This window comes from Sphaerodactylus townsendi, linkage group LG09 (assembly GCF_021028975.2).
Source record: "Sphaerodactylus townsendi isolate TG3544 linkage group LG09, MPM_Stown_v2.3, whole genome shotgun sequence".
In the NCBI taxonomy this organism is placed as follows: Eukaryota; Metazoa; Chordata; class Lepidosauria; order Squamata; family Sphaerodactylidae; genus Sphaerodactylus; species Sphaerodactylus townsendi.
In genome coordinates, this window is record NC_059433.1 from 88,823,497 (window position 1) to 88,846,673 (window position 23,177).

At 42.9% G+C, this 23,177-nt stretch overlaps 1 protein-coding gene across 1 annotated transcript; it reads left to right on the forward strand.

Annotated features, from left to right (window-relative positions):
- The first annotated feature begins 2,073 nt into the window (after window positions 1–2,073).
- On the forward strand, window positions 2,074–4,688 carry LOC125439346 (GSK-3-binding protein-like). Its single transcript, XM_048508416.1, has one exon. The coding sequence runs from the start codon at window positions 2,515–2,517 to the stop codon at window positions 3,217–3,219; it is 705 nt and encodes a 234-aa protein (XP_048364373.1). The 5' UTR covers window positions 2,074–2,514; the 3' UTR covers window positions 3,220–4,688.
- The last annotated feature ends 18,489 nt before the right edge of the window (window positions 4,689–23,177 follow it).

The following is a 23,177-nucleotide window of genomic DNA, read 5'->3' on the forward strand; positions in this document are numbered from 1 at the left end:
AGGCGAGGCTCTTCATGGCATGGAAGTAAATATCTCCACCTGGTAAACAACATTCTTTTAAGTCTTTACTAAAGGGACATTGTACTTTTTCTCCAGGGAGTTGGCAACCTGCAAGAATAACAACAATAACCTGCACACATTCCTGAGAATATTCTTCTCCCATCTTGACTGAGAATTAGGCAAAAACTTTATTTGCTTAGGTCATCTGCAGTATATTGATAGTGAGGATTACTTAAGACTAAGCAGATTTACAATTCTATCATTTGTTCCTTTATAATTTTGTTTACATATTTGTATCTTGAACAGATGGCCACTCCAAAGCTTCCCCCCCCATTAGTGCTCTTTACTAGATCATTCTCACAAAGAATCCATACATGCAATGAACTTGTCAGAGCTGACATGATTCACTTTTGATAATTTTGATAATGCAGCCTGTGATCTCAAAGGAAAAATTGTAAATCAATGCCCTGCTGGACAGGAAGACACTGTTGTGCATACAGAAAAGAAGAGCAGCATCACTGCATATAAAGCTGTGAGTTATCTGGCAGGAGAAATATAAATAAAATGAAGATGGAAGTCTGCAAGAGAATGTTATAAAGGGAATTATAAATAGGTCTAGGCACAAGAGTCCTTTCTACTCTAGAGCATCTGTGAATGAAAAATAGAAACATTCCTTTTCAATTTACAGTATTTGAACAGAGCATAAAAGATTCTAAGGAAACAGATTGCCTCATCCTAATTCCCCACATTTCTGGGACACTGCGCTCTGGAAAATAGTCTTTTTCTTATTTTCTCCATTCTGCAGCAGCAGAGGCAGTCATTTATGCCATGGAGCCCAGACTGTTTCAGAATGAACTCTTTGAGGGTTTATTCAAAGATTGCATGTTCCTTCTGAAATAGTCCCATTGACAATGTTAGTAGAATCTCTGAGTAGAAAGAGAATAATCTAGGAGTTCTGATCCACCAAATGTTGGCAAACGAGCCTTTTAATTTTTCCTTTGATATAAAGGCCATGTTGAATGGAGTCAAAAAAGACCACTGACTACACAGAAATATTTATTTATCTATTTCCTGAACTCTCATTCTATTGGTTCACAAAATTAAGAGCATTTACAAAAAATGTCTACAGCAGAAAATTAAATAACAAGGCAGTCCTTAAAAAGAATTATCAACATTACTTGAAACTAGTTAAAAAACAACACCATAAGCCAGTAACATTTAGAAGGCTGTTAATTAAAAACAGACATCAAGGTAAAAGAACTTTAAAGGGTCAGTATGGCATGGTGTAGTGGTTAGTGTCAGACAAGGATCTGAGAGACCCAGATTCAAATCTGCTGTGGAAGCTTGCTGGGTAACTGAGCCAGTCACTCTCAGCCTAACTCACAGTCTGTTAAGATAAAATGGAGAGGGGAATAATATAAGAAAGGCAGTGTGTAAATGAAGTAAATATGAGTCACAGAGAAATAACTTTTTAAAATGTGGCATATAGCAGTGTATGCTATATTGAAATTAGGCATTTTACAACCACAGGCAAAATTATTTTGAAGGACTTCCCCTTAATACAGTTTCCTTCTAGATAGTCCGGTTATAGGAGTAAACTAGGATCTGGGAGACCCAGATTCAATTCCTGAAATTTACAATAAAACCATTAACTTGTAGGGGACACGAAAGACCTTCACCCAAGACCCTGGACAGCTGCTACCAGTCAGAGTAGACAGTATTGACTTTGGTAGCCCAATTGCTTGACTCTGTATAAGGCAGCTCGTTGTGTTTATGGTTTTAGTGTAGCATATATTAGCATCCTGAAAAAAATCACAGTTTAAAGGGAATATTGAGGCAAAAACCACAGAGATTAAAATCACAGAACAATCAAAAGTGGCCAACAGCCCAACAGGGTGTACATTACTCAGAGAATTAAATATGGGGGACCTCAGCACCCCATGCTACTCTCCATGCATCTGTTTTGTTGCCATGCCGCCCTCTGACCTCATTTCTTTGCACTGTGATCACCTCAGCCCCGCCCACCGCAATCATTCCGCTCAGCCTATCGCAGAACCCCGCCCACCGCACCTAAACGTCGGCTTTTGAAAAATCGGGAGAGGCCACTCGAAGGCGCAGACAGGAGGGGAGCATGAAAGAAGGAGGTGAACCCTAAAGCAAGGTTTGCTCAGCGACTGTTCGTGTCGGCGCTAAATCAGCCTCGGATCGACGCAGTCATATGAGGCTTGAGGACCAGAGTCAGCGAGGGGTCAAGGCTTTGGGTAGCCGTGCCTTTCTTGCCTTTGTCCCCCCCTTCTCTCCGTGCCTGCAGTGGACTGCGCCCGGCACGTACGTCATCCATTGTTTACAAACCAACCGCAGCAGCAACAAGAGTGTTTGGAGAGGGAGCGAGCCAGAGAGCTGAGGGCGGCCTCGTTGGCAGCAGCAGCAGACGCCGGCGCCGCAGAAACAGCGGCGGGAGGAGCTGCGCGTGCCAAGCCCGGGTGGGAACGAGGGGACCTGGAAGCGGCCGCGATGCCGTGCCGGCGGCCGGGCGGAGAGCGCTTCCTGCTGCTGGAGCGCGCCGTGTCTTTGCAGAGCAGCCCCGTCGGGGGAAGCATCGGCTCCAAGGAGGTGGACGCGTTGGTGGCCAAGCTGGGCGAGGTGCTGCAGTTGAGCGCCCAGCACCGGACTCCGCCTCCGCGGCTACCCAAGCACCACGGCCGGGACCGAGCGGCTCCTTACTCGGCTCCGAGGGGGCTCGGCTTCTTAGCCTCGCTGCACCGGCAGCCGCCTCATCAGCGCCCTCCGCCGTCGCTGCTCCTCTTGCCGCCGCCGCCGCCTCCTCCGCCGTCGTCGGCGTCTACGGACAGGAAAGGCAGCCCTCGGGTCGCCAAGCAGCTGTGTGGCCGCGGCTGGCTGAGGAGCGCCGGGGGGAAGAAGAAGTCGCGTCGGCATCCTCTCTTACCTGCGGGCGACGACGACGACGAGGAGGATCCGCACCGGCTCCTGCAGCAGCTCATCCTCTCCGGCAATCTCATTAAGGAAGCCGTCCGACGTTTGCAGCTGGCCGCCGCCTCCGCGTCCTCGACAGCGGTGGGCGAAACTTCCACTACGGGCTCGCCGAGCTCTGCCTCGTCCACGGGAAGCTGCCGCAGCAGTAGCAGCGAAGGGGACTCTGCTGCTCCGCCGCCGACCGCCGCCGCCTTCGCCGTCTCATCTCTGCAGCCTCTGCCCTGACCCCGTCGGGGATGCAGCCACCCCCCCTCCACGATCGCCGGCGGCCCTCGCTCTTTTTTGGCCGAGCCGTGGGGGAGCCCGTGGAAGAGACTCTGCATTTCCCCACCTCCCACCCAGATAGGACGAGCGCGGCAGCAAAATCCCCGACGACCCATGATGGAGGCGACGCCGGATACTTGAAACAGACTGCTAGGAAATTGTGTTTTATCGCTTATTGTCAGGAGGGAGCCGCCAGCCGGGCTGCCGCTCTCTCCCTCTGTTATGAAATCGTGGTGCTACCCAACCCTGGACGGCAGCCTTCCAGTTTCTCCTCATCAGAAGTTCAGACCACCCAGTATCTGCCTTCTGCACCAGGATCTTGCACTTGTCTGGACATCTTAATGCGCCCCCCACCCCCTTTCCAGCACAGTCTGCTGTGTGGGGAGGCTGGGGGGCACAAGAAGGGACCATCCTGCTTGGCATTGTCTTGTGTGAAACCATTCTCAGGCTCGCAGCTGTGTGTTACTTGAGGGGGTGGGGTGGGGGAGAAAAGCCAAACGGCAGGTCAGATATTGGGATTTAATTGGAAGGGTGGGGAGATTTGTATGCTGTTGAACGCAAATATAAAAGGTTTGCAGAGTTGCATCTCTCTTGCCAAGGTGACCCTTTACCTCGACTACCCAGACTGTTTATTCTTGCTGTGCTCCCTAGTAGGTTGGAGAGTGTAATCCTATCCCAGTTTGTTTTGACTGGGCTGTGTACCAACCCTGTGTTTTGTAACTGCTGGGAGTCTCCTGAGGACTTGCACGCTGCCAGATCCAAATTGTTGTTGTGCTTCCCTACCCCCCCCCCTTTTCCAAGAGCTCCTCCTCTTCATATAAGCTGGATTCTCAGAAACAGGGTCATGTTACACCAGTCTTTCTAAGAAATCTCCCCACCCCCCTCCGCTTGCTCTGCCTGGCTGTGGTGGCCAACTCTCTGGGGCTCTCTCCCAGCCAAAGAGTTATCAGGTTTGCCTCTGTACCCCCCTCTCTGATTCCCACACTGCCAGCCATTTCCCTTGTGAGTCAGTCCCTCTTACACAGAAGAAAATCTGCCTGTGTCTTTGATGGTCTTATGAGATCATTTGCAATAAGTCTGAATGACTCTTCTGAGACTTTCCCTTTCATTTTTACACACAGACCTTTTGTGTTTACGACTGTGTAAAAACAGCTTAAAAATGTGACCATCGAAACTGGAAAGCAGCTGATTTTAACAGAAATGTAACGACAATGAAGAGGCACATTGTTCACAGAAGGTAGCTAAAATAAGCTTTTTTATTAAAAAGCAAACACACAAACAGAACTCAATGGCTCAATCAGCAGAAGCGGCTGTTGATCGAATAATACACTTCGTAACGGAGTGTTCAAGTGTTTGTTCCTGGTTTTCAGGGTTTGTCTTTAAATATGTCTGTATTGAATAAATAAATGTGGTAGACTTTTTATATAAAAGAACTGGGTTGTCTCTTTTCTTGACGCTGGAATGATTTATTCATACATGCTTAAAACATTTTCCATGACATTTCTGTGAAAGCGTATTATTTGCAGAGGAAATAAATCTGCATAGTGTGATGCAGAGGAAGCTGCTTACGTATGCTTTAGATTGCAACTCAGTCTCTTTGTTTGGCGGCTGCATTTTCCGATGCACGGGGCCCCTCTTGTGTGTTCTGATGAAATGCTACTGTTGGAATTTGCAGTTTTATCATGTATTTGATAACCCCATCAAAATCATGAACACTTCAATGGAGGGGGGGGATAGTTACATGTGATTGAAGCCCCTCTCTTGCTTACCCTAAATGCTTTAATTAGAAGGAAACAACTATAGTCTTCTTGCAACAACTTGATTAATGTTGCAAGGCGATTTTGGCTGTGATCCACATTCACTCACATCAGTGGGGACCCTGCTATTTGATCTCTGTGAGATGAGAACTGCTTCTCCCCCGCCCCAGTGTCAATTAAACATCTTCATAACACTTAGTGTCTTGAACATTTAACTTGGGTAACTGGGTATTTAACCACACTGAAACATAACTGACACTCCACTGGCTCCTGTGTCCGAATTTCAACCCAGTCCTGTTGCTAGTGCTGAATATGTCAAAAGGAAAATGGCAGGCACCATGGCAAGGAAATATGTTAGAGTTATTTTTACCCACCGTGTGAATGCTCTGTGATACAGATTGGCTACGCTGCCGTTACAGGATAGAGCATAGAATAGATTAAAAAAGAAGACAAGCTGGCTTGTGAGAACTAGCAATATCTGCATGCATTACTATTTTGCAGATGCTTCAAAACCGTGTTATCCCTTGGAACTTCAGACCTTTATGGAGTAGAATTACTTGGGACTTTCCTATTGGATTAGTCATTTTTGTGCATTTGTACAAAAACAATAATATGAAATATTTTATATGGTTAAATTACAAGTAGGCTGTACAAACATTTCATTATATACAAGAATTTGTGGCTCAGGATCCATGTCCTAATCTTATAAGCAAGTGACCTTTATCACCTTAGTTCTGTTAACATTTTATTTGGTGCACCCTTCAGAATTTTACATGAATTGTAGCATAATTCCATGCTAAGAATTATTTTAGTTAACAAGTCTACTTCTCCAGACACCTGCTTGAGCTGCCTCACAAAGTAAAAAAGGTACAATGTGATCATAAAGCAGCATGAAAGTAAGCTATAAAATAGTGTATTTTAAAGGTAAATGCATCTATACCACTTTTTTTTTTTGCTTTTTAATAGCTTTTCCCTTGATTCTTCTGAATCAAAAGACAATGCAGAGGAATAAACTCAGTGCACAGACTTTGGGGCAGATTAAACATAACAGTGACAGATTCCTAGTTTAAATATAGATGTGCCCTGATTATGTAGAAAGTGTGTGTGTTTCAGGTTCACATTTATTTATTTATTTGTTAAATTTATAGGCTGCCTCACCCCCGAAGGGCTCAAGGCGGCTCACAATATGGCTGTTCTCTGAGACAGCAAATCAATACAACATAAAACTTAAACCTATTAAAAACTTAAGCAGCAGTTACTAACAATAAATATAGATTAAAACAACAGAAGTTGTTTAAAAAGAGCAAACAGGGAGGATGTACAAAACCATTTCTTTCCCAGCACTTCACTTCTCTGTGCTTACTTTGTCCAAGTGTTTTCCTTCCAGCCATGCACCAGAGCTTCGTTGAGGTGAAGGAGTTATACTATGAGAATGTAAGTGGCAGGGTGTGTATATATAAGGGGTAAAAGAAGGATTCTGCAGCCCACATCTGTGCTAAGTACAGTTCTGTATTTAGATACTTACACCCTGCTTTTCTTCCTAATGGGGATCCAAGTGACTTATGTAGTCATTCTGTTGTACATGTCATCCCTTATATGTACATCTCATAACAGAGTATTCAGGTGCTTGTCTTCTGTAGGTGAGGGAGGGTTAATGGGAATGATCCACCAACCTTCCAGGGGAGAAATGGGATCTGTCCCTAAACAGCCCAGCACAGTCTAATCAGTGTACCATACTGCCTCTCAGATATTGTAACCCGCACTGAGACTATGGCAAAGGGCAGGCAATAAATGTAAATAAATAGAAAACAGAAGAAGATAGATACAGCCCAGTTACGTCTATTTTGGCCCTGATGTAATTTGTTTTGTCCTCTAAACTCATGCCACTAAGTAATCAGGCATTCTTTACAAATGTTTTAGGGAAACTGATCTTAAAATAGAATTTCAAAACTTCTTACCCAAGACTCAGAGACGTCTTTGATTCACAGCTGGTCTTTGGGAGTAAAAGTGAAAGAGAATATCTATTGAATAGGAGTTCCATCTAAAAGCAATGTTTCAAAATGTTGTTTTGTACTCTGCATAACAACATGCATGTGAAAACCATTCAGTGTTCAAGCCAAGAAGGGCAAAGGTAAAACAAATTTTGAAGGGTAGTGGTTCCAGAAACAACTTTATGTAATCATTTATCAAACCTGAATAGAGAGAGGATAGCCCAGGATAGCCTGAACTCATAAGATCTCAGAAGCTTAGCAAGATTGGCTTTGGATGGGAAACCACAAGGAATACCAAGGTTGCTATGCAGAGGAAGGCGATAACAAACCATTTTTTAAAATCTCTTGCTTTGAAAACCCTACTGGGTCACCATAAATTGACTCAACTGGAAGGCACTTTACACTCACACACACATATATGTAGCATTGAGATTCTTGGTGGAATTCACTCATTTGCTTTTCACAGTTGGTCCCTCTGCATGTTAATAGATCACTATAATTATGGCAACATTTGTTGATAAGGAAGCAGGCTAGCATTTAAGAAGCCTTGTTAGACACAGTGGAGATATGGGTAAAATGTAAATATTTTAGCTCCTTTGGCTAGGTACAAAAGAGAAGGCTTAAAAAAATTAGCCCACTGGTTTTTAGTGGACCAAAAAAATGACTTGTAAACAGCTTTGTTCTGCCTTTTCCTTATGCATCGTAGAGCTCAAAAGTCTTGCCCACTGCTACTTTTTAACTGAAACCCTCTATTTATATTACCCTATTCATCTTTTCAAATGGTAACAGAGCAACAGCTTTGGTTAGGAGAACCAAGAAAACCTGTACTGGATCTAACAAATAGTTTATCTAGCTTAGCATTCTGTTTCTGTGGTTAGCCAGTTTCTGGGAAATCAAGGAACATCACAAGAGAACATAGTGCAGGGATTACAGTACCAGGCCAGTATTTGGTTTAAATCCCCTCAGTGCCATAAATGATCCTGGGCCACTCTTTCTTTCTCTCTTTCTTGTCTTAACCTACATCACTGGGTTGTTGTGAAAGTAAAATGGAGGAGAGGAGAATAGTATTGTTGGGGCCCCATTGGGGAGAGAAGTGAAGTATAAATAAATACACTCCCTTTAAAAATTAAGTAATGAAACAAAGCCGTGAAGCCAGTAATGGAAGAAGAGGTTTTGTTTGAATCATTCATTCATTTTTAAAAAAAATTCTCAACTTGAAATACCTTTCATTTGCTGAAATGCCTTATATGCCCTGAAATGCCTTATATGCCTGATTGGGCTGCTTAGCCGTCATTAGCATGGTTTAAATCTACAAAATTCATATCAAAAGTGAAGAGTTGCTGTGTTTTAAACATATTGATTTTTGGAAGGCTTTTAAAGACTTGACAAAATTCAGAAAGGCAGCCATTTAATTCACTGTTACCAAAATAACAAAAAGTCTAATTCATTTATTGTGGCAAGCTAGAGAGCCCACTTGGTCAGATGCATACAGTGTTTACATCCTCTCTTTATCAGACTGGATTGGGGGATGGGCTTGGGGGGTGGGGTGGAGAGGAGGCCACAAGGCTCAGTATACATCAAACATCACCTATGAAAACAAGATCCATTCAGAAAAGTAAATCATCCAGTCAGTGTGGGCGTGGACTATTCCCAACTCCTCGTGAATTAGCAAAGTAGGGTACATCTGAATAGTGTACATAAACTCATAGAAAGGAGATGATCTCTTGACTGAGCTAGCCCTTTTCTGTCCTCACACAGTCCAAATTTGATAATATCAAAGATGCGTATGAACTCCAACTCTGCAGCTTCTCTGCAGGAATCCTCCTTCGAAACAGCCTTGTTTCATTGTAGCAATAGATTCTACAGACCCCTCAAAAACAATTTAAATTCTTTGGTAGAATTAAACATGGGGACATTCTTTGCTTAGAGAGACAAAAAAGAGAGAGAAATCCCCCTTATACTAAAAAACAGGAAAGGAAACAAGCAAACCACAATGATATCAAGAACAGGTCATTCTTATTATCATATTTATTGTTATCATAAAAATTCCAATAAACAGGCACAGTATGATCAGGATTGTCAACTGCTCCCAGTACTATCACTAGAAATGTGAATTGTGCCCCTTTACGAGAATGACATTGCAGAACAATGTTTTCTGCAGAAGAAAGATCTCCATAAATCTTAGCCAGCTGCAATTAGTGGGGTCAGAAGTGGCGATCATTGTGTCATTAACTGAGGCTGTTTACTCTTGAATGATTCTTTTTATGGACAAAGGGTAGCTGGGTCATAGGCCTGCATCATTACACTAACTGGTTTTGATTATTTTACTGCCGCATGCTTTTTATACTTTTAATTGCGTTTCATAGACAAATTGTAAATACGTTGGGATACATTGAATATGTATGGTTGGGATGAGCAAAATTTGATGTTTATAGTTGGAAGAGGTGGCAGTTTAGCCATAACATTACCACAGCTGGTGAAGCAGGGCGGAAATACAACTGAATTTTCTCAGCTCCTCCCATGGTTGCTACACTCATGGGAAAGCAGAAATTTATTAATTCTAGGTGTTTATACGCCACTTCTCCTCCCTTCTGCCACATGGGGACCCAAAGCAGTTTGCAACTTTGTTGTCCCCCTCCATTTTATCCTCACAACAACCACACTGAGTTAAGGATTAGAGCAGGTGACCCAAAGCTATTCAGCAAACATGCATGGCAGAATTAAACCTGGGTCTCCTAGTCTGGAATTCTAACGATTGCACTGCAGATAGACTAAACATTTTTTAATGTGTTGGTGTATCAGTATAAATATTTCATTTTATTATATGATTTTACATTTAATGTTTTCATTACTATTGATTGTTTCCTGATTGCTTACTAGACCTATATGACAATCATTAAGTGCTGTACCTTATGATTCTTGACAAATGTATTTTTCTTTTATGTACACTGAGAGCATATGCACCGGAGACAAATTCCTTGTGTGTCCAATCACACTTGGCCAATAAAGATTCTATTCTATTCTATTCTATTCTATTCTATTCTATTCTATTCTATTCTATTCTAAAAAACAAATTTTAAAATGTGCTTCTATCCCATTTCCAAACTGTTGGCAATGCAGAAAAGTCTGTTTGATAACTGCATTCCAACTTTTACTTTCTATGCACAAGCGATTTGCCAGTCTTCAGGTAGTGCCTGGCGATCTCCTGGAATTACAGTTGATGTCCAGATTACTGCAGTTTCTTCCCCTGGAGAAAATGACTGCTTTGGAAGGTGGTCACTATGGCATTATACCCTGCTGAGGTACCTCTCCAGACTGTACTGTACTACTGATTCAGTCTGACTGTGTCTGATAAAGGGAGCTTTTGACTCTTGAAAACTGATACCCCAAAACTCTTGTGGGTGCTACTGGACTGGAATCTAACCGTTCTATTGCAGGCCAACACAGCTACTCTTTGAAATTTTACTCAGCTTGTAATTTTTTGTTAAAGGAGCTCACTTTTATGTCAGGAAATAAACTGCTACTTTTGGAGAGGAGCATTCCAGGATGAGGATGAAAGCCCTGTCCTAAAACTGGACGTTCCAGCCTTTATCAGGAGGGACATCAAGAGGGGAGAATATGATCCATGTTCAGGCATTTCTGCTCTCTCCTGACCTGACTGTTAGATTCCACCTCCACCTTGTGATATAGTAGCCCTGTTCATGAGTTGCAGTGAATGCATGAACAATCTGTGTAAAGAATGCACTTGGTTTTTCTTTATACATGTGTCGTATGGTTCTCGTGCTACATTCAATGCACGGACAGCTGAATGTATGATTTAAAGTCTACATTTATGTTGATACAATTGTAAAGAAAACACTCATTGACTCTTCCTTATAAACAGAGGAGCAGCAGTGGCGTAGTGGTTAAGAGCAGGTGCATTCTAATCTGGAGGAACCGGGTTTGATTCCCCACTCTGCCACCTGAGCTGTGGAGGCTTATCTGGGGAATTCAGATTAGCCTGTGCACTCCCACACACACCAGCTTGATGACCTTGGGCTAGTCACAGTTCTTCTGAGCTCTCTCAGCCCCACCTACCTCACAGGATGTTTGTTGTGAGAGGGGAAGGGCAAGGAGATTGTAAGCCCCTTTGAGTCTCCTACAGGAGAGAAAGGGGGGATGTAAATCCAAACTCCTCCTCCTACTCCTCCTCTTCTTCTTCTTCTTCTTCTTCTTCTTCACACTTTTTTTCTGACTAATAGATCATTATTATATATTCTGATATATGAACAGCAGACTTCCGCTATTCTTGTATTTACAAAAAGTATTTGAGGCTGAGTAGTAGACAGTATGCAAGGGTGTTCAATAATTCGTCATTTTACAACTGAAAACGGATGATTCTATCTTGGCAACTTGCACTTCATAGTTACAGATCATATGAGCTCAGTTCCATCACATTGTCGTTACAGACTGGATCTATATTCACAATCATTTATAAAAGAGAAAAAAAATCCTAGTTGGGTGTCTTGTTTTTTGCTGCAGCAGTAGTAGTCATAAAATAATAAACACAGTTGTCAGTAAGGAACTGCACACAAGCATATAGTCTATTGTGCTTCCTCTGTTGCCTGCGACAAATGTCAGTTGGCCAGGATAATCTCCAGGACAGGAACCATTCAAAATGTGTAGGCCTCTCCTGTGAGTAAGATTTTGTCAGTTTGAAACAAAGCATTTGTGCCAACAGTCCTTTTGGCGAGCCCTTCAAAACAGGTCATGGCTGTTCTCTCCATTTTTCAGATACTTGAGGAAGGCCTGAGTAGGAACAGGTGCCATATAAGGGAAGTTAATCAGATTTATCTCAGTAAGTATTGTTGCTTAAACTTTCGGATGGCTACCTGTTATAAAGCAGTTACTGAACTATTCAAGAGAGGTTATCTGGGCAGGTAATAGCATTGCACTGTACAAAATGGTTCACAGACATACTCAGATAATATGATTAGAGACAGTGGTCTATACTGCTATATATGGCTCTCTGTAACTAGGAACCTATAATGTGAATATCATACTGCTTAATGTGCCATGTGAATATGTATGCTATGCTTCACTTCTTTTTGGTGGTACCAGACTTCTAAAATCCTAATACATTGGTTATTGAATGTCCCCATTTTGTTGATTGTACTGACTCGCTCTGCACAATTCTCCTTGAGTCCTTGTGAGAAAGACAGACTATACATAACATAAATAAAACAAAGAAATCAATGCACACTTAAAACAGGAACCTTCCGTTCAAACCAATGTGCTTAAGCAGAATGGTGGCCAATGTTATATTTACTTTGACTTTTACTAGTCAGTATGAAAGGAACAGTGGAGGAAGAAAGTGCTTGGAGGAACGCTCAGAGATGTAGGCACCAACCGTAGGTGAGACACCAAGAACCGCCTAAAGCCCTTTGGAGATGAGGCGGTGTACAAAATCTAATAAATAAATAAAAATAAATATTGTTTTGTTTTAAAGGCTTGAACATTTATAAGGGTGTATGAAACTTGGCTTTTGTTATCTTTAAAAAAATGCATTGTGAATCAGACCCTTCTACTTAAAGCTTCAAGGAACCATTATTTTAGGCTGAATGCATGCTGGAGAGCAACTGATGTTGCCAATTCTTTTTTAACTATTTCTGTAAACACCCCCACCCGCACACACCCCCACCCCCACACAGAGAGAGAACAAAATCCAGAAATTTAGCAAGTGAAGGTTTTCCTGACTTGGAGATAGCGTTAGGGAAGATGCATATCAGGCATTGCAGCAAGGATGGTAAACAAACAAACAAAACATTGCACTCATAAATTGCATCAGGATATCTTACAAGAGTTTACTAGAGGGATGGTGTCTCAATTAATCAAATGCAAGGGTGTGACCCTGGGCTAGATATGGCTACACACAAAGGTTTAGCAACTGATTAGATAAAGCCCACATAGGTAAATATTTTGAATGCAAGACTGCTTGGGAACTTTTATCATCTTCACATAAACAGGGCCTTGCTAACTTCTACAGGCAGTGGGAATCTGCACCTGGTTTAGTCTTTTCCGAATTGTCCCTCTCCCTTTTCTACTCCCGAATGCTTTTTTCTAAAAGGTAAGGATGGGAGTTCTATTTAGACGTTATTTCTGGCTGTGGAAGGCCATTGCCTTCAGTTTGCATAGAATTATCCATACCAAATACGAAATATAAATTCAGTCCTAATTTCTAATTTTCCACGCCCTTTTGCATTTGCATTGTTGATAGGGAGTGGAAGAGTACAGAGACTTGCAAAGTGATGGTATCAGCCATTGATCCATATGTAAATGTTACAGCCAACATTGGGTTAATTTAACACAGAGAAGTTATTTTCTGTGGCATCCACTTGAGGCCACTGCGTCAAGTGCCTTCTGATCTTGTTAAACCACTCCTACCACACCCATTCAAAGTGGCTTTTATCTGCTGTACCTACCAGCCCATGATAGCTAACTGGAGCCTCCATGTTCAGTGACCCTGCAGTGGTCACTGCTGGACCTGGAAACTAGATTAGATAGAGACAAATGATTTGGCCAGGACCACAAACAACTATGAGGTCTGAATTCTAAAACATTTGATTTCCAAACTCATTTTTTTCTCTTAATGGCATTAGCATTTATTTTACTTTTTTTAAAAAAATAATAGATTTATATTCCTCCCCTTCCCTGGGTCACAGGGCTCAGGGCAGCTCACAACATATAATAAACAATCTATCAATAGTGATAAAACATAAAAAATCTTAAAGTACAATTCATAAGATAGTATCTTAGTTCAGCAACAGAATAAAACATGATCTTTCGGCGACTGACAATAAACATCCCAAACTACTGTCAAAAACAGGCAGCACTGCTAATAGGTGGTAGAAAACTGGAATCGCCTGTCCTCAACACCTTGCCTGGCAGAACAACTCCCTCTTCCAGACCCTACAGAATCTAGAAAAATGCTGCAGAGCACAGATATCATCTGGTAGAGAGTTCCACCAGGCTATTGTTGAAAACACTCTTGCCCTTTTTGAGGACAGTTGAGCCACCTGTGGACTGGGCACCACCAGCAGATCATGTGAAGAAGAATAAAGCATTCTTGGAGGCACAAACAGGGATAAGTGATCCTGTATACATGAAAGTCTCAGATGTTTAAGGCTTTAAAGGTAAGAACCTTGACCTTGACTCAGAAACCAATAGGAAAGCAGAGCAGCGCTTAAATACAGGCTGAATATGGGATGACCACCATGCACTGATCAACAGCCTAGCAACAATGTTGTGTATAACCTGAAGTTTATGAAGGAGCCTCAAAGGCAGGCCTGTTTAGAGCAAGTTGCATTAATGACTGTGGTGTGTACCAGCATGGCCACGTCAAATGAGTGACCAAGTCCAATGAGTCAGAAAGGAGGACAGCTGATGAGCCTGACAGAGATTTAAAAAATGCCAACTGCATTACTGAAGATACTTGTTTCTCCATGGTGAGAGAGGAATTGGCCAAACCCCCAGACTCTTCACAGAATCCATCAACGATAGCTGGGCTCTATAAAGAGCCAGGAACCACATCTGCTTCCCCCTCCCCCCTCATGACTTTGCCCTCCTTGGCTAACTAACTTCTCTTTTTGCTACATTTAACATTTAACCTGCTCTGTCTCAACCATCCAACCACAGCATCCAAACACTGGGATAGGGTCTAGAGATCTGCCTTGGGTTTGACACTGTATGGGGGAATCTCAAGGCTGTCATGGAAGCCAAGAAATTGGAGGTGGCACCTGAGAACTGTGTGTCCATGTGGATGCTGAAGTTACCCAGAACTATCAGCCAAGAGAACCTCAGAGTCCACTTGGAGACATCAGCCAACTTCAGCAGGGTATCTATTGGGGGATGCCATCTAGGTGATTGAGATGTGTTCCTAACTCAATGCAACTATATATCAATGCTGCTACAGGATATATGTAACCAGCCTGCTTTATGTTACCACTGCCATCTGGGGCATTCTTTCCTTGATCTTTACTTTATGGCTTCACACCCTCTGTAGCTAACTAGGCTTCCCCCTGACACCCTGGTCTTATGAGATATGGTGTTGTTTCTGTTTTTCTGTGTGGGCAGGATGCCAGGTGGCTCTCTATCACTATCTGACGCCAACCTTGGGGTGCCTCGGCTCCGCAAACTCTTTCCTTCAAACTTCTTGGGAAAACGGGAGGGAGGAGTGACAACAGGGATAAAGGGAATGGCAAAGACCAGATTCACTAGAACTGGCATTGCCAAGCTTTGGTGCTCTGAGCTTACAAAAAAATGCTGCTGATAAACAACACAGAGTTTATTGGCTTAAGGTTCGAGACCTAACAGTATCCACTGCTGATCTGGGCAGATGGTACGCCAGTAAAAAAAAACACCCTTAATCTTCCCTAGTACCCCACACCTCTCTTCTTCCTGTTTCCATCTTAAAGAGGTGGGACACCATCAAAATAGGTCTGAGAGGCAGCCGCTGGCCAATCAGCAGCCACCCAGTGTGCCAATAGCCAACCTGCCTCCGCCATCACCTCATGCACTGTTGTTGTCTCTGTGGGGCCCTGGGGGCAGGAAGGGTAAGCCTATTTTGCATTGGTGTACTAGTGCCAGTACTGGAGTTTCATGTCCTGAGCACCATTATGAAAATTTACATAACCACATATTTATTTTGCTTTGGGGAGATCTGCCCTTGAAATGATAAGTATTCAGTTAAAGGAGGAGTCAACGATATCCTTGTGTCCCACATATTAGGGCAAAACTAAATGTTATATTTATCACATTATAAAAATTAGGACTGGCAGCTGGATGCCTGGCTGTGCGTTTTCCATGGGAACTCAATCCTAAAGTGCCTCAGGATCCCAATTTGGATCAGGATTGTGTATGAGTGAAGGCGGGGCTCCATCCTTTCCCCAGTGCCATTTTCCTGGCCCACAGGGAAGTTATTTGCTCTGCCAGGGGATTTGTACAGAGGTGGGATCCAACCAGCACTTCTCTAGAAGTGTTTTTTCCTGAGTGCCAAGAAGGGGTAACTAAAGCAACCTCCCCGCCCAATAGGGACTGGAGGTGCGTGTGTGCAGTGACACCACTGTTTGAATCCCGCCACCATCAGAACCTGTTATTAAAATTTTTGGATCCCACCACTGGATTTGTACATATATATGCAGTCCCCTAATGGGAAAAATAACACCCCTTGGGCCATTTCAGGTCAGGAAAATGAAACAGGGGGATGCTGGAACCTCTCCTTCCTTCACACTGCAATCCTGATCTGAATATGAGCCTCTGTGATAGTTTCAACTTGATTTACTATGAGGAATTTGCAACTGCAGTGTGGCTGCAGGTCCCTGTGATATTCATGGGTTAAATAAATGTACTACGTAAAGGCACAATGACTAAGTTAGCTCAATCTTTTGTTAGTGCTGGAAAACCACAGGATGTTTCACCTATGTGTTATATGCGCTGCCAGAGAGAAAGTTCTTGAAGCTCCATGTGGCCAAATGGGTCTGTTTTTCCAAGTGTTTAATTAAACCCATATGTCAGCTGCTGAAAACACTATCGTGTGGTGTCGAAGATCATACTTTCCAAAATGCCTCAGCTTCTTTGCCTGGTACAGTGATAACTGTCAGAGATAGCAGTGAGCATGCTGAATACAGGTAGGGTTCACATATGGGTCAATAACAAGATCCTCTCAGATCAGTAATTCCAACTATGTGGTTTGCTCCTCCATTTTGCAAGAATGATGTGAAAAAGATTCAATAAGAATGTGTGTCAGGTTTATGTCTGACTAGTAGGTGTTACAAGTGCAGCAGGAAATCCGGCGGCTGATGTAATATACCGACAAAAGCATTCTATTATTACTGCAGCAAATTATCTAATTCTAATAGTGTGCAGTCTTCTCCTTGGCTCAGTTTCATTCTTGTTACACCCCCCTCCCCCCCCGCCACACCAATTTGCTTATATATAATTGTTTCTCACAGGATTCTATGGCTGATGAGACTAAGAATTTCACACTTCAGTTTGTCACAGAGATGAGACATATTCTGCATTCCTTTCCTTACCGACTGACCTTATATCCCCTTCCTCCCATTCTGTTTCAGTTGAAATTTAGATTACAAATTCCTTGAGGGGAAGTAACTCACCCCCCTCCCCTCCTGCTGCTTATGTTACTCTGTAAATTGCCATGAACACTGATGGCACTGCTGTATTCAGCGTAACAATATGGGCTCTCTTATTTGCACACATGCAGCAGCCGCACGCCTTACACACAGCACTATTTCCTCCACTGTTTTTAAAGAGGCACATCTGGTGATACTAAAAATAGGGGCTTGTCAGCAGCTTGGTAATTTTAGGCTCAATGAGAAGCCGTCCCCATGGCAACCGTACAGTTGTTGAATCATTTATTATTTGAAGTAGAAAACCATAATAGTGCTGACAATTTTCAACTTCAGAGCATTTTCAGGGTACTTCATTTTTCTGAGCTAGGTCATTAATATTTATCAGACAATATCCCGCTCCTGAGCATCTCACTCGCTTTCATGGTAAGTTCTAACAATTTGATGTGTAGACCGACACGACCAGCGTGGCATTTGAAATGTGGGAGAGGAACAGACACCATTCATGGTTTACAGGGACAGACAAATCCTTGTTCCCAAAAGATGCTGTATTCATACCTTGTTGAGCTATGGCTGGCGCAGAATTCTATTAAAACTGACCTCCATCTCAGAGCAGATTTCTCCTTTCTCTTATCCTAGGTTTCAGGGACAAACAGAAGTTGGAGATTTGTGAGCAGGATTTCCTCTTTTTTAATCGATCAAAGCAATTGTGGGGGCAAGGGGGTTTAATTTGACCAGGGAAGTGACATTGAGAGAGGGGGCATTTAACCCTTTTTCTCTCTGCTGTTTTCCTGATTTAAAATACCTCATAATCAGAAGAGCGCTGCTGCATCAGGACAATGGTCCATTTAGCCCAGCATTCTGATACACAACAACCTGCCCTGGAGGGCTAACATAGCATCGCACAGAAGGCAAGGCCTTCCTTTGATGCTGCCTCCTTGCACTGGTTTTCAGAGGTTTGCTTCCTGCATATATGGAGATTTCCTTTAGTCCCCATTGCTAGTAGCCCATCTATCCTCCACAAATCCGTATATTTCCTTTTTAAAGATATCCTTGCTCATAACCATCCCCATGTCCACTGGCAATGAATTCCATAATTTAACTACTTGTTGAGTAAAGAAGTCCTTTCCCTCATCTTGTGGAACCAAACTGAGTTCTAATGGTTCTAGAAGAAGAAGAAGAGTTTGAATTTATATCCCACCTTTTTCTCCTGTAAGGAGATTCAAAGTGGCTTACAAGCTCCTTTTCTTCCTCTTTCCACAACAGATGCCTTGTGAGGGGGGGGGGGGGCTGAGAGAGCTTGGGAGAACTGTGACTAGCCCAAGGTCACCCAACAGGAATGTAGGAGTGCCGAAACACATCTGTTTCACCAGACAAGCCTTTGCCACTCAGGTGGAGGAGTGGGGAATCAAACCCAGTTCTCCAGATTAAAATCCACCTACTCTTAACCACTACACCATGCTGAAGGAGATGTGGAAGTTATGATAATCACCTTCTTACTTGTTGCCAGCACCTCTGGACCTTGCCTTGATTCTTGAGGAGTGGCAGCATGGATCTGGGGACCTCTTCCTATACTGCCACCATCTGGGATCAATATGAGCCCCCAGCCCCCATTGATTGTTTTGAGACCCCAGGGATCAATGTGAGCCCCCAGCATTGAGCCCCCAGGGCTGATTTCAGGCTTCAGGGGCCTTGGGCAGACACTGTCCAGGGGCTCCTTATGCTCACTATCACACCTCTCTTCTTGCAGATGTAATGGAAACTCCAGATTCAAAGCTCAGCTTCCCTCTCTCTTGTTAATGTGTATTGTATGTGTGTTGGTGGGTATATGCCATTCAGATATAGCCTGCATTAATTTCAGTGGGACTTGCTCAGAATAATTGTGCCCTCTTGGTTCTTTGCCTTTCACCCCTGTTCTCTTTTCCATGCCAAACCCCTTAAACTGTACTAATCAAGCTCTATGCAATGGTTCCAAATAAATGGTAGTAAGATCAAGTTATGCAAGTGTAACCTCAGCTTGTGGGTTCTGTGGGGCAGTACTTGGAAGGAGTTGCAAAGAACCAAATTTAAACAAAACAGTTTACTTTTCTTTACATATAACATATAACATCAACATTTAACGTTACAATTCAAGGTCCTGTTCAGGTTGCATTTCAAGTCCTTCTATTTACAGTCTACTGATATTGCCAAGTCCAAATTCTTCTTTGCAAGTTGGCTGGCTCCTGAAGACTCCAAGGGCTTGATGAACAGGTTGCAGCATGATGAAGGTCTCCAGGAGAACTCTCACCCATTACAACCACAAAAGAAAACCCTGAAACAATAAACTCCAACATTTACAACATAGCAAAACAACAACTACCTTCCCAGTAGTTCCCAACAATATTGCAATTACCTTAACAAGGTGTTAAGGGCTTATAGAAATCAAGGTCCGAGTCTGGTACCCTTGTCTTCTGCAAAGAGCTCTTTCAGCCTTTCTGCTGCTCTGAGTCTCCACCCCCTTACTGGGTCAACCCATTCTGGGCCAACCCATTCTGGGCATGGGGGTTACACAAGGAAACTAGTATTAATACTGAGGTCCAGGGACAGCAGACAGCCCACTGACAAACCCAACTTATTCATAGCTGTAGTCATTACTACTATATTGCAATTCTGTAAAGCAAGGTAACTACATAATGGGGATAGTGTAGTGTGGTCTAGAGGTTCTGGGGGACCCGGATTTGAATCCCTACTATGCTATGGATGGATGCCGGGTGACCTGAGTTACACACTCTGTTTATCCTACCTATCAGGATTGTCGTGAGGATAAAATGTAGGAGAGGAAAACTGTGGAAGTCGTTTCGGATCCCCATTGGGAAGCATGGCAGGGTATGAATGAAATAATTCAATAAATAATAAATACATCGTAAGTGAATCATGGTGGTTGAAAGCACAGCTAACAAAAGGGATGCAGTCATTTCTAGGCAAAGTCATGTGATTGAGATGCCCTTATTACTGACTTTGCCTCTCCTTTACAAAGAGAGCTGGGCATATATATTGTTCTGTATGTGGTATGGGCTGGATTGTGCTCAAAATATTTAATGCAGCAAGCTATCTAGGGAGGCTGTGAAATCTATTACTGCGTAGTGTTGGGTACATGTCTGAATATTGTCCAGCACAAGATGTTCTAATATATCAGCTAAGAGCAGAACACTGACTCACTGAAAACCATTCAGTTCTATAGTTCTGTGCTCTCCTCAAAGGGCAATCAGGCCTCTAACACAGGGGTCTGAATTTTGTTATATTTTAGAAACCAAGGTACGATCCTTTCTGCACTAGTCAATGAAAACATTTGCAAAACGTTAGCAACATGTTTTTAATCCCCCTGTTTGTTCACACACATTCCCTTGAAACAATTCTTGGCTGTCATTTTGTGCTTGTTCCGTTTCTTTTTTTCTTTTGTACTTCTTCTGGATCCGACGCTGCTATGCTTCAAAGCCTCGTGCAATGATTCTTCACAGGTTGTGCACTTAGGGCTTCGAAGATATCACCCCCCCCCCCATTTAAAAAAACAGATGAAAAATAAACACGAGATGATGGAGTGAGCTCAGAAAATGCCACTAAGGAGGAAGTCCAGGAACTGCAGAGATGTGTAGGAAATGTTTTAAAGAGTTATGCACAGCCAGCAAAAATGTTTTGAAAACATTTCAACAAAAGAATTGCTAAAACTGAGGATGCGTTAAAAACATTTTCAGGCTGGAAAGAAACTATGTGGAAATCCTCAGAGGAAATGTTTTATTTCTCATCTCAAATCATTTTATACGGTGTTGTGTAGAAAGGGCCTATGTCAAAATTAACAGCAAGAGGTAAAGGATTTGGTATAAAAAGCTACCTGACTTGGACAGAAGCTAAGCAGGATTGATCCTGGCAAGTATATGGATGGGAGAGGGGGTATTTAACCTCCAAGGAATGCCAGGGTTATGATATGGAGCCAGGAAATGGCAAACCACCTCTGAACATCTCATGCCTTCAAAACCCCATCAGGGGTCGCCATAAATCAGATGTGACTCAATAGGTAAAAAGCCAGTTTCCATAAGTGATACAATTTAACATTACTGTTAATTGGCATGTTAATTAATAATCCATAACTTTTCGGTGACCTACATAACTGGTTGTTGCACATTGTAAAGCAATTGTTTTAGACCACAGGCATAAATCTGCACCTGCTTTGCACTTGGATTACTGGCAGCCATTCACCCAGATCAGTTTCCTTTCTGTAAAGTATCTCCAAGAATCATTTAGTCCCATAAAAATGTTCTGCCTGCCTTTCCTCTCATATGCTAGTTATTCTCGCATCCACCTGCCCCTCCACTAAGAGCCATATTTGGTTCTGCACTAAGCCACATTTGGCTCTAGTGTCATCAGAGGCAACCCTGTGTTTTAACACAGCTGTAGTTACCAGCACAACATGTGCAGAAACAGAAAGACGCACAGTGATACAGCAAGAATGGAGATGGAGAGTCTGAATTCGAGGCAACATAAAACTAGTCATCTTTAGCTGTTTCCTTCCCTCTCTTTTTCATTGAGATTAACTGGCTTCTGTTAGTGTTATGGATGGGCAGTCTTAGTTCATAGTTTCCAGAAAGCTCACAGTGACCTCAGGGTGACCTGAGACAGTGAACAAAAGGGTAGGTAATTTAAAACTCATTTAGTGAAATCCAGGATGAGGCTACTGGGAGGGGATAGCAACCTTGAAACAACAGCTTTAGAAGAAGCCCCAAGTGGTTGCTTAATTTGCAAGATAAAACCAAAACACTATCACTGGTACACGGTTTATACTGAGATTGATAGCTTCTGGTTTGCCTAAGATCAGTCAGGAGGGAGGAATTTGCTCAGCCTGGTGGTTATATGTCTATTTATTTGTCGCATCTTTATTCCATCTGTCCTCAGAGGAGATCAGATCATCCTGGATGCTTCTCACCTTCTCCCTTTAATCCTTCTAACCAACCTGTAGCATAGGTTAAGACAGTGGCTGGTGCGAGATCCACTAATGAGCTTTACAGTTTGATCATGGGTCTCTTCAGTGCAGGCAGGCATCCCCAACCTTTTTGAGACTGGGCGCCTTTGGAATTCTGACACAGGGTCGTGGGTGCAACCACAAAATGGCTGCCACAGGAAGCCAAGCCAGCTTCAAAATGATGGTTGCAAAAGGCAGCTGCGCATGCACAGAGGCAGCCCAAGTGCAGGGGAGAAAAGGAGCAATTAAAATGCACTAGGAAAGAGAAATGAGAGAGAATAAAACCACCATAGTGACAGCTGCTAAAGAAATAATGTTATTTAATCTGTATAGTCAACCAGCTCTTCAGCGACAAATCAGAAACCCTGCTTGGCAAGAGCCTCACCCATTTTCTAAAAACACTTGATAAGCACCAAGAAGGCTGTTGACGGCTCCAAAGGTGCCCACAGGCGCCATATTGAAAACCCCATCTTAGTCCCAAAGCCAACACTGCTGAAAGTCACTGGGGCGTAGTGGTTGAAGTGTCTGATTAGGATCTGGGAAATCCAGGTTCGAATCCCCACTCTGCCATGGGATCTTGCTGGGTGATCTGGGGCCAGTTGCACACTTACAATTTAACCTCAAAGGGTTGGTGTAAAATAGAGGAGAGGAGTACAAGCTGCTTTGGCTCCCACTTGGAAGAAAGTCAGGCTATAAATGAAGCAAACAAATAAACAAAATATACCATGGCCCCTTCCGCACACACAAAATAATGCGTTTTCAAACCACTTTCACAACTGTTTGCAAGTGGATTTTGCCATTCCGCACAGCTTCAAAGAGCACTGAAAGAAGTTTGAAAGTGCATTATTCTGCATGTGCGGAATGAGCCCATGTTGACTTTTCTCAGGAGAAATAACATTTCATGTAGCCATTGGACAATACTGTGGAATGTTTCAGTGGAATATGCAGAATAGATGCAAAAAACCCCCCAAAAGGCTTTTGTGTGTAGAAACCAGCCTATGGCAGATTGACTGCATACTATCTCCTGTCAGACTTGTCTTCCAGAACTTGCTGG